General features: G+C 37.3%; 1 protein-coding gene across 1 annotated transcript; it reads left to right on the forward strand.

Annotated features, from left to right (window-relative positions):
- The first annotated feature begins 2,069 nt into the window (after positions 1–2,069).
- LOC149673339 (uncharacterized) lies at positions 2,070–4,027 on the forward strand. Its single transcript, XM_089840086.1, has 5 exons — positions 2,070–2,666; positions 2,737–2,821; positions 2,883–3,653; positions 3,724–3,762; positions 3,831–4,027. The coding sequence occupies exons 3-5, from the start codon at positions 3,176–3,178 to the stop codon at positions 3,860–3,862; spliced, it is 549 nt and encodes a 182-aa protein (XP_089696212.1). The 5' UTR covers positions 2,070–2,666; positions 2,737–2,821; positions 2,883–3,175; the 3' UTR covers positions 3,863–4,027.
- Positions 4,028–11,861: the final 7,834 nt, after the last annotated feature.

Here is an 11,861-nt window from a genome sequence, read left to right on the forward strand (position 1 = left end):
TAGGGTTAAACAGTATTGACAATAAGCCCTAGCCGCAAACATTGAGGTATAAGACCGTACAACATGCATATGATTTCCAACTTTGAGGAGGAATTTTTTTTTTCCTTTTGAGGGCCTATAAATATTTTCTCAAACTTCTCTTCCGCGGAAAAAATTACAATCTGGTAATCTGACAGGGCATTTTGAAACTTTTGAACACCCAATAAATCTACAGGACCCTCCGGGAGTTCGGCTAATGCGTGTAACTCTAAAGCCGCGGTTTTTTGGGAAGGGTGGTCTACATTTCTTAATAATCGGAACCTCCATTGATTAAACTCGTTTAGCTTTCCTATTGATTTTAAGTAAGTTCGATCAGCTAGACTTTTACCCACGGCTAAGGCTCTAGAAACGCATAGAGTATAATTATTTCTAATAGGTATGTAAGCATAACCTTGGTCAATATATTTATCCAGTTCAGCTATAGTTCGATTATGCACCGCTTTTCTACCTGTCATTGGAACATTACATTTTTAAAGAATAACATCAATTTTTAGAGAACCCTCTAATAAAAGACTACGTTTGGACTGAGCCACCTTTTCGATACTAGAGAGTAATCGATCAGGAGTTAACTCATTTATCGCCATAAATCTTAAATTCACAGGGTTCTCTAACGCGTCGGAGCTTATGGCGAATCTAATTAAGTTATACTCTTCATTATTTTGCGTGATTTGTTTTATAAGAGATGTTAATATTTGGGAAAGCTGATCATGAATTTTGGTTAATTTTAGTTCTTCTAAGTTATTATATTCTGTTGTAATACACTTATATTTTCTAGATTTTCGATTAGATATTTTATCTATCTTGAAATATTGTTCAGGTCTAAATTTTGTGGATAAATCGATGGGATAAAGTTCATCATCTGAGAATGACGAAGTGTCCGACATTTTTTCTTAATGGGAAAGTTCTTCAAATCGATTGATTGTTTTCTCCAAGGCAACTATTATGTTATGGAGATCGTCTGAATCTCTAATTACGAACTGCTTCTCATAGGTTTGTCCTCTGTATTTAAAAATGGCTATTTCTCGGTCAGGCGTGGCGGCTATTTGAATGGGTTCTTCTGACATATATACCGTTGCGCCCCAATCTCCCTGAGCGTTGTTCAGAATTGATTTCAGTTCAAATGCGCTCTCGTATTTAATACATATACCGTCCTTAGTAGGGATGGGAAACGGTTTTCGAGGGTTCTTTGATTTCGCGTACCTCCTAATATCGATGTATAAAGTACCCCTGAACGACGATATTTTAACTCCTAATAATCTATCCCGACCATATTCTATTATATGATCTTTCCAATCTTCCTTTTTATATCCCGACTGAGATAACAAGGTCTCTACTTCTTTGTCACAGGATTGTGTCGTATCCTTTGATTCGGCCTATTGAAATACCTATTTCCTATAAACTAAATTATCTAATCTCATTGAAAAAGTATAAAGCACTCACCATTCTCAGGAATAGAAATTTCTTGCTGCGAGATATTAATGCAGTAATTTCGGCACGAATGAATCTCAAACGTTGAGTCTGAGCTTTTATACTATACGGGTTTTATCTTTTCTAGATATAAGTCTTGGAGATCTGTTCTTTAATGTAGGGGGTACGAATACCTCTGTCTGATAATACACGGTTTCATATTACTTAACTACGTCAATATATGTATATAGATTGAGTAATATTAAATTCGTATCTTTTATTTTTAATACTTCAACGACATCTGCTTCTCTTTACTTTTTTATCGAAATTGTTTAATTATAACCTTTAGGTCAAAATTAAATCAGTTATCGGCGTGTGTAAATTTATAACTAACTCTTTCCCATCGCCGATGAACGTATTTATTTACGCTATAATATTAAATTTCATCCGTATCTTTTATTTTTTAAGTCTCCAAACACATCTGGTTTTCATTTTATATAAATCGTTCAATAGTAATCTTAGGAATAAACTTAGTTATCGATATTTTATAACTCTATTTCCTATCGTCGATGACCATCTTTATTTACGTTATTACATGTGCATAGATTCAATAATATTAAATTTCATTCGTATCTTTTATTTTCAGTCTTCAAACACATCTGTTTTTCATTTTATATAAATCGTTCAATAGTAATCTTAGGAATAAACTTAGTTATCGATATTTTATAACTCTCTTTCCTACCGTTGATGACCGTCTTTATTTACGTTATTATATGTGTATAGATTCAATAATATTAAATTTCATTCGTATCTTTTATTTTCAAAGTCTTCAAACACATCTGTTTCTCTTTACTTTTTTATCCAACTCTTCACGTGTAATCTTAAGGTTACAGTTAAGTATCGAAAATTTTATAACTAACTTATACTATAACCGTTGAACGGTTTCGTGTTACTATCGCACTCCTAGTATACTCATGGGTGAGAAATATGTATAAATACAACGTTAAAGTCTTTGTATTCTCTACAATGAAAACTTTCATAAACTCAATAGCTTGTTCTTCTAGTCTCGCAAAAAAATGTAAGTATTTTTCCAGTATTTTAAAATGGCTAGTAGTAACCCTTATCTTAGTGTCTTTTAGTTTCTACAACATCACTATATATCTCTCCATCACCTCTTTACTCATTCCGTTACAACTCTTCTAAATTTAAAGCTATAAAATGTGTGTATTTTTCCAGTATTTTTGAAATGTTTAGTCAATAGTAACACTTATCTTCCTTTCTTTTAAATAGGGAGTCCCTAATATTTATCGCTAGTAGCTTTGCTATTGTATTTAGTCGCGCTAGGAACCTACAACGTAGGTTCCTAGTTAAAGAGGTATTACATCTTAACTAATCTTTTAGAATTTTCCCTTATACGTGTGTTTTCATTTTATTAGATTGGGTGTATACGCGATAGCGGTGAGCGTAGTGTTAGGAATTTTCAAATTCCTGACGAGGAGTGTTTCCGTAGAACGGATAACACGATTATTTTTAATAACCTCAGACATTCCGGTTTGGGGCGCGAAGGTGAATACGGCCAAGACGAGATCCGAACCGTACTTCAACAATTAACCCGAGGTTGCGATACCGTTTACGTAAAAGGGCCAGATCAAAAAGAATTTTTAAATTTTTTTCTTGGAAACCTCCGGGTTGTGGAAATAGGAAGTTGGGTACCCCTTCAATACGCATTATGCCTGGAGGGGAAGATGTCTATGACCCCCATTTACGATTCCCACATAACGGAGATAGATGCGCTGTGGTAAGAGCTAGAAAAATTCAGGTCTTTTTCAACGCTCAAGAAATGACACCTCAGAGCCGCTCCGGTTCGGTCGATTGGGGTTTACCCGACGAAGCTCCGGTTTCGCCGGCACCCAATCGTAATTTAATTCCGGCCGGCGCTGAATCTCCTTATTCGTGGGAGAGTAATTGGGGTGACGATAGCGACATAGACATCCCCATTTTACGTAACGTTGTCAACACTGAATACCGGCCCCGTGTCGAAACCCCTCCTCCCCCATACCCTGGTACTCCTTCCCCTCCTCCAAACATCCTTCCTCCCATTGATCCGCTTGAGCGAATTCAACAACCACCCCAGGCTGTTGTCATTCAGGAAGGACCTCCGATTCCTGGCGCCGATCATCGCGAGATAACGTTAAACCTATCTGACGGTTAATAGAACATCTTTAATTAACTGTAAACTAATGAATCGTTTATTAATTGTAAACTAATCTTTTACAGTACCGCGCGACACCCCGATCCAAATCACCGTGGCGGGTGGTAAGTATATATTAGTATTTGAAAAGGTTTAAAATAGGGTATAATAATACTCTTTTGATTCGTTACAGAGGGGCCTTTGCTTTTAAAGATTACTTTTTAAATTTATTCATATTTATATATTTCATCTTATCTATTTTGTGTATTTTCATTTTATATCTTACTTTTTATGTATTTTTCAATTATATCTTATTTTCTGTATTTTTCATTTATTTATTATTTATGTATTTAATGTATATGTAATCGTACAATTAAACTAAATTTTTTCAGTTAAAGATTACGTTGTCAGTCAATACCTTTAAAACTATTCGCGACATCTTGTTTAGTCAATTTTCTAGCGCAATGACCGAGTAACGGATAACATGTAGACGTAAAGAAAACCGTCTCGAGTGAAATTCGAGACGTTAACAGATCCTTAATCAGTTAACATACGTCGTATAAGCGAACACTCTCTTATCTAAGTCTGGCCATTACGTCACGACTAAAGAAGTTCACGCCCTTAACCAATTAACAAAGACGTAATCAATTGGCGACCCCACTCTCGATCAATAAACGAACTCAGAGAAACCCCCCCGAATAAAAAACCAGTGTTCCCCCGCGCTAGAAGGCTGGCGACCCAATTAAATGACCTAAATTCTACTCCATATTTTAGGTGGTTAACTACTTATATTCTTTGTTGTTTTTCATGGGGACAGCATTTAACGTAAGTTTTTTTTACTATAAAAACGCGTCAAGATGGATCAAGAATCTATTTTATTCGAGATCGAGGAATTGGCTGCTTTACGACCATGGCCAATTAAGAAAATTTACGCTTTTTTCTTTAATTTATGTACAGTACTCAAACTTAACCCAGCTACAGTCGGGGAAATTTTACCGACTTTTTTGTCTAATAGAGGATACGCTATTCTCGAAACATTTACCGATATATTTAAATATATGTTAAGCGTACCGCGCGAGCCCGAACCCGAACCCGAACAATGTCGCGACATTAAAGAGTTGGAAACATTCTATAATAATTTGCCTTTAACGTGTAGTGAGCAATATATGGCTCGTTTCTAAAAAAGGGCGTTTTAAATAGGTCAACGCGATATAGACGATAGACAAGCTGTAAATCTACTCATTGATGAGCAAGATGAAAACATGATTAAAGCTTTAAACATTTTTGAAACGGAAGAATCAATTGTGCGGGAATTTGAATCTACCTAGAATGACCGTATAGTTTGCGACTTTTTAAACAATAATCCAGAGCTGGGTTTCGCCTCTCAAAACAACAGAACGATTTCACCTCTATAGATTTTTCGGGTCTTAGTAATTTCCCTGATCAATCAGGAGGCGGGGAGAGGGGAGCAGTTATGACGCCAATAGATTCTCTACCTCACTGTGAAATTACGAGCCAAAGAGTGCAAATGTACCCTAGGTTCAACCTTACTGGTCTAGAAATCACTTTAAGAATAACCAATATTGTCCAAGTCGTTCTTAATAGGTTAGCTCCATCTGATATGATACAGATAACGTCCGAAAGTTTAAGCTTGCCAAACAGGGGCGAGATATCACTCTCATTTCGTAGAGCTGATCAATTGGACTCTAAATCTGTTTTAGATGAGATAGAATCAGTTTTATTCGATGATGAGTTTGAAAGATTCTTTATGGGATCAATAGTCTTAAAATTTCACGTGGTAAGAATACCCGTTGAAGGCTTTGGCCGAGCTGCTCCCAAAGGAGTGCGGTCCTTTGATATCTTTACTCGTGACTCCCGAGGAATTATCAGGATCGTGAACAATGATAATTTGTGTTTAGCAAGAGCGCTGGTGGTTTCTATTTCACATTTAGAGCATAAGAAAAATCCGACTAATATCGCGCCTAATTTAAGTCGATTTCGTACACACGAGCGGATAGAGGTGATACGGCCTCTCAACGAGATGCCGCTATAGAGCTTTGCCGTAAAGCTAAAGTTAACCCAAAAGACTGCGGCAAAGTAGAATCTATACAAAAATTTAAAGCCGAATTAGCGCAATATAATATATTTATATATATTTTTAAAAATAATTTGCCCGAGTTGATTTTGGGGGAAATCGACAATGATGACAATAGACCTCGTTTGATATTAATTAATCAAAACAGACATTACAACGTCGTCACGTCTTTAAGACCTTTATTTGGGATGGACCATTACTGTGAAAATTATCTGGTAGGATTTAGAAACAAGCGAGATCATAGTTGCAATCTTTATTGTTGCAATTGTTTACGAGATCAAACTTGTACGGGCCTTGACCGAGTGTGTGACAAATGTCTCAAGGTTTTCAAAGGAGATGAATGCTTTAATTATCATAAACAAAATGGTTTAGACGGGAAGAGTATTTGCGAACAACTATTTCACTGCAAACAGTGTTTCACGCAAATAAATTTATTTAAGCGTAAAAATCAACCTCCTACGTGTGGTGAGACCTATTGTTCTGTCTGCAGTAGATACTTGCCCAGTCCGCACTATTGTTAAGTTCAGGTAATTAAAGAAGAACCTCCTAAAGTTCGTCAAGCGAAGAAACAGAAAGTTTCCCCTGACATGCTATATATCTTTTACGATTTCGAAACGATTCAGATATTAGAATCCGAGGAAAAAAAGGGGCGTTAGTCCACCAGCCTCTCCTTTGCGTATCAGAGATGGTTTGTGAAGATTGTATTGATGTACCCGAGGCAGCTTTCGTCTGCGGGAAATGTGGGTCACTAGGTCCGAGGCAGAGAGTTTTTGAAGGGGCGAACCCTGTTTCAAATTTTTTGGCCTTTCTAAAAACGTTGGCCGCTGTCAAAAAGGTAACTTTATTGGCCCATAATGCTAGCGGATACGATAATCAGTTTCTATTGCGAGAGATTATGGCTCTAGGCGAAGAATTTAAACCTAACTGTATAATTAACGGCACTAAAATTTTAAATTTAACTGTCTTTAATTTAAATTTCCTTGACTCTTTCAGTTTTATCTCCGTGCCACTCTCTAAATTCGCCGCCACTTTCGGCTTAGAAGATGCTACAAAGGGTTATTTCCCTCATTTTTTATTTAACGTTGTTAAAAATCACGTCTTCGACCTTAATAATCAATTAGCAACAAATTATGTCTTAGAAGACCAAATGTCTCCTCCAGAAGCTTACGGGTCGGAAAATTTAACCTCCAAAAATCTCAAAGAGTTTATGGAGTGGTACGATAAGCAAATTGAGTAGAAAAAAGTTTTTAATTTTCTGGAGAAATTAAAGTTTTATTGCGTCAAGGATGTTGTGATATTAAAGTTAGGTTGCCTAGCTTTTAGAAAAATTTTCTTGGATATTGCCCAGGTGGAACCTTTCCAGGTCGCGTGTACTATAGCCGGTTTGTGTAGCTGGGTATACAGGAGACACTTTATGGATAAAGATTCTATAGGCATTATTCCTCATAACCTCTATAGGATGACTGATAATCAGTCGCTAGTGGCTATGGAATGGTTATCCTGGTATGCTCACGAAAACGGCGTAAATATACAGTCTGCGTTTAACGGCTCGGAAGCCAAAGTTTTGAAAATGAAAGTGGACGGTCTTTGTGATAAAGATGTTCTAGAGTTTAACGGGTGTTATTTCCATGGTTGCCCCAAATGCTATAAAGTCAACCGCAACCAATCTTTACAAGGTGATCCTGGTCAAACCTTGAACACCTTGTACGTCAGAACTTTAAAAAAGAAGGAACGAATCGAGAAAGCGGGCTTTAGAGTAATAACGAAGTGGGAATGCGATTGGGCTAAAGATAAAACCGATAATCCGGCTATTGGTGTTTTTCTGGAAGCAGAAAACATTAAAGAAAAAGTACGCGAGCCTTTAAATCCTCGCGATGCCTTTTTTGGTGGAAGAACGTCGGTACTTAAACTATACCATAAAGTTTCAGGCAGCGAGAAGATGCATTACGTTGACGTAACTAGTCTCTATCCTTTCGTCAACAAGAGAAAGAAGCTGCCAGTCGGGCACCCAGAAATTTTACTGGAAAATATTCCTGACATTTTCGCATTCGACGGTTTCCTGAAATGCGAAGTTCTACCACCAATTAGACTATTTAATCCAGTTCTACCAACGAGGTTAAACAATAAAGTAGTTTTCACTCTTTGCCGGGAGTGCGCCTTGAAACGTTTCCAAGGAGACTGCCACCATTCCGACGAAGAGCGAAAACTAGTCGGCACCTGGGTGATTGATGAACTTCCTAAAAAAGATAGAGGCCTGGAAATACAAGGTGCGACAATATAACCCCGAAACTGACGAGGCCGGCTTGTTTCAAAAATACGTTGATTCGTTCCTTCTTCATAAACAGACGGCTAGTGGTTACCCCTCCAATTGCGTTACCCCCGAGGAACGTGACAATTATATTAAAAATTTTAAAATTAGAGAGGGTGTACTATTAGACCCAGCCAAGATTAAAAGAAACGAAGGGTTGCGTAGCGTAGCAAAACTTGCCTTGAATAGTCTTTGGGGTAAATTCGGAGAAAGAGTCAAACCAACCAAAACAGAAATTATCAAAGAACCCCGTAGACTTTACGAACTCTTAAGTAACCCGGATGTTGAAGTAAAAAGCGTTTTAACCATCAATCAAGAAACGCTGCTAGTCAAATGGGTTCCTACAACTGAGGCTGACGTTGTTTTGAAGCATACCAACGTCTCCATAGCTTGCTATACAACGGCTATAGCCAGATTATGTTTATTAGAATATCTGGAACTTGTCGGGGATAAATTCTATTACCACTATACAGACTCGTTGGTGTACATGTCCCCCCTTGGAATACCACTAATAGAAACTGGTAACTTTCTGGGTGAAATGACCAAAGAATTGGAAGGTTATGGTAAAAACGCCTACATTGATACCTTTGTCAGTGGCGGATGCAAAAACTACAGTTATTGGGTAACAGATCCCGACTCTGGCAAAAGGTTCAATATAACCAAAGTCAAAGGGTTTCGTCTTAATGTCTCTAACGAGAAACTAGTCAATCACGAAACTTTAAAAGGACTACTAGGCGTTGATTTAGATAAACCCCTTTTGCCCATAACGGTTCCAATTCCGAGACACATTACGAGGCTTCCCAACCACACGCTTGTCTCTATAGATACTCACAAAGTTTATGGAGCCACGGTCGATAAAATCCGTATACTAGACAATTTCAAAACAATCCCCTATGGTTACCAACGCCCAACTTAATTTATTAACTAATTAGTTTATTTATTTATTTAAAGCTTATTGACTAATTTATTAATTTATTGACTAATTTAAAACAAATTTATTTAAAAAATTTATTTACCATTTTAAAAGTTTATTGACTAATTTAAAACTAATTTATTAATTTATTTCAAAGTATATATTGCATATTTAAAAGTTTTTAAAATAAAAAAAAATTTAAACTGATTTTGTTCTTCTTTCGCGCGCTTCCTGTCATACGCGTTTATACGCGGCGCGTTTTCCTGCTATGCAAGGCGCGTTCTTTTCCGCGAGAAGAAGGTGCGTGCGCCCCCTATATTAACGCTTGGTCGCTTAAAGTTTAATTTATTTAAGCTCGAGAACTCGGCGAACAATGATTCCTTTTTATCATCCGTGTACCATAACGGTAAATGGGCCGAGTGGTGCTGGAAAAACTTTTCTTTGCGAAAGAATCAATAAAAATCATCGCGAAATGTTTGAACCCAATATCGCTGAAATTATTTTCTATTATGCAGAAAATCAACCATCTTACGACAGGTTGAAAGGTTTGGTTGTCTTTAAGGAAGGTTTGCTGGATATGAACGAGTACGACGGCTCTCGAAATTGCCTTCTAGTAATAGACGATTTAATAGATCAGAACAAATCAGGTTTGATAGGCTCAATTTTTACCAAGTTTAGTCATCATCGTAATTTGAGCGTGTTATATTTAACTCAAAATCTTTATCATAAATCCAGCGACGCTAGGGACATAAGTTTAAACACAAATTATTTGATACTGTTCAAACAGGTTAGAGATAAATTGCAAATAAATTATCTAGCTAGGCAAATGTACCCGCGTAACCCGAAATTTTTAATGGAAAGTTACTTTGACGCTACTGAGCAACCTCTTTCGTATTTGCTATTAGATTTTAAACAAAGCTGTCCCGAAGATTATAGGGTTAGAACAAAAATATTTCCGGATGAGATCATGGAAGTTTACGTACCCAAAAAGAGATAAATAAGGCTCGTATCATACACGAGCAATCATTTGAATTATGAAACGCCGAGCGATTACATCACAGCGAGATGTTCTCGCCGTTTTGAGTAAACTTAAAAAAGGACCTAGACACGCTTTTATAAGATCCGCGGATAAAGGTTTAATAGACGCTATATCCGAATTGGTTTTAAATACGCTACACGGAAACGTGAAATTGAATTTGGCTCAAAGAGGTAGGCTATACAGGTATAAGAATAATCTACGCAAAATAGCTAGTAAAAGAATAGCTTGGAACCAAAAAGGGGAAGGTCTTTTTTCTTTGCTCGTACCCCTTCTTTCATCGGTTATCGGAGCCTTTAGTTCGTAATGTACCATAAAATGACGTTGGTACCGTTGAATGAACGGAAAATACAGTCTCTACCCGTTGATACTCTAAAGACATATGTTATGCAAGAATTGAATAGGGAGATGCAAACGGTTTTAAACAACAATTCGTTAGACGATCGTTCCAAATGGATTATGTACCAACAACTAATCCAAAGGTACAATAACGTTTCTTGAGAAATCGTGCGCGATCCTACCGATAAATGGATTGACATGTTCCCCTTAAATATAAGGGGAGAGCAAAGAAGGTTTTTACTCAGTTGCAATCACTTGGCGAAACTCTAAGGTGGTCGAAAGAAGGGACAGTTTTCGTAAACGGGCGAGAAATAAAAAATTCTGATATAGCGCAGTTAGTATACCATTACATTGCCCCCCTTAAAGAAATACCCGAAGGCTGGGGTGATTTTCATAACATTGTAAAAGAAATTGAAGAACCAAAAGCCGCCGTCTATCCCGAAAAAGTCCCCATCCTTCCACCCCCTCTCGTTCATCTCACTTCCCCGCCAAAACGAACTCCGTTAAAGCGGCGGTTAAGAAATTACGGTAAAGAAAATTCAAGCGGGACACGTTACGTTACGAAAAGGAAATCTTCTATAATACCAAAATGGCTGAGCTTCAATCAAACACCGAAAAATTAAAAGCCATATACTGTGACCCTTCAAACCCCGCTTCGTTTTCAGGAATAGACGCTTTACATCGAGCTGTTAAAGATGATGGTATATCGAAAGAGGAAGTAATTTCGTTTTTGGAAAGTTCCACCCCGTATACTTTGCATAAAACAGCCCGTAAAAAGTTTAAGAGACGCCAAATTATAGCTCACAATATCGGTGACTTGTACCAAATAGACTTGGTTGACATGCGTTCCTTGGCCAAAGATAACGATAACTATACGTTTCTATTGACGTGTATAGATTGTTTTAGTAGAAAACTATGGGTCGTGCCTTTACTACGTAAGACAGGAAAAGAAGTTGTTATGTTCAAAGACCAAATACCGATTAGAATAGAAACGGATAAAGGGAAGGAATTTTTGAATTCTTCGGTCAGAAAATTTCTCAAAGAAAAGGGGGTTAAATTCTTTACGACCGAGAATGACGTTCACCACGCCCCCATAGTAGAACGAGTGAATAGAACTTTAAAGTATCGTATGTTTAAACTGTTTACCTACTCCATACTAGAAGGTATATCGATCACCTGCGAGATATAGTGACGGCGTATAACGGCGCTTGGCATAGTACTATTAAAATGACACCGAATAATGTTAAACCAACGAATATATTAGAAGTGTATAGAAATATTTACGGGACTGAAAACAAAGGGCAGAAAAAACGCCCTCTCCCCAGAATAAAAGTGGGTGGTTACGTCAGGGTTAGCAAAGTAAAAATGGTTTTTGAAAAGGGTTACGAAGCCAATTACTCCACCGAGATTTTCCAAGTTGATTTTATCGGAACTGCCCGTGATCCAGTGATTTACAAGTTAAAGGATCTGGAAGGAAACCCTATAAGTGGCGTGTTCTATCGCGAAGAGGTTCAGAAAACGGTTAAACCCCAA

The sequence above is a fragment of the Phalangium opilio genome, unplaced genomic scaffold (genome assembly GCF_054372755.1).
Source record: "Phalangium opilio isolate 3A_F unplaced genomic scaffold, DU_Popi_V2 ptg000052l_1, whole genome shotgun sequence".
In the NCBI taxonomy this organism is placed as follows: domain Eukaryota; kingdom Metazoa; phylum Arthropoda; class Arachnida; order Opiliones; family Phalangiidae; genus Phalangium; species Phalangium opilio.

What these genes read in the sequence shown, in the direction of transcription:
- LOC149673339 (XM_089840086.1), top strand. Translation starts at nt 3,176, where the DNA reads ATGCCTGGAGGGGAAGATGTCTATGACCCCCATTTACGATTCCCACAT. An exon ending in AACGTTAAACCTATCTGACG is followed by an intron (nt 3,654 to 3,723) that starts GTTAATAGAACA and finishes AATCTTTTACAG; the next exon opens with TACCGCGCGACACCCCGATC. An exon ending in CCAAATCACCGTGGCGGGTG is followed by an intron (nt 3,763 to 3,830) that starts GTAAGTATATAT and finishes GATTCGTTACAG; the next exon opens with AGGGGCCTTTGCTTTTAAAG.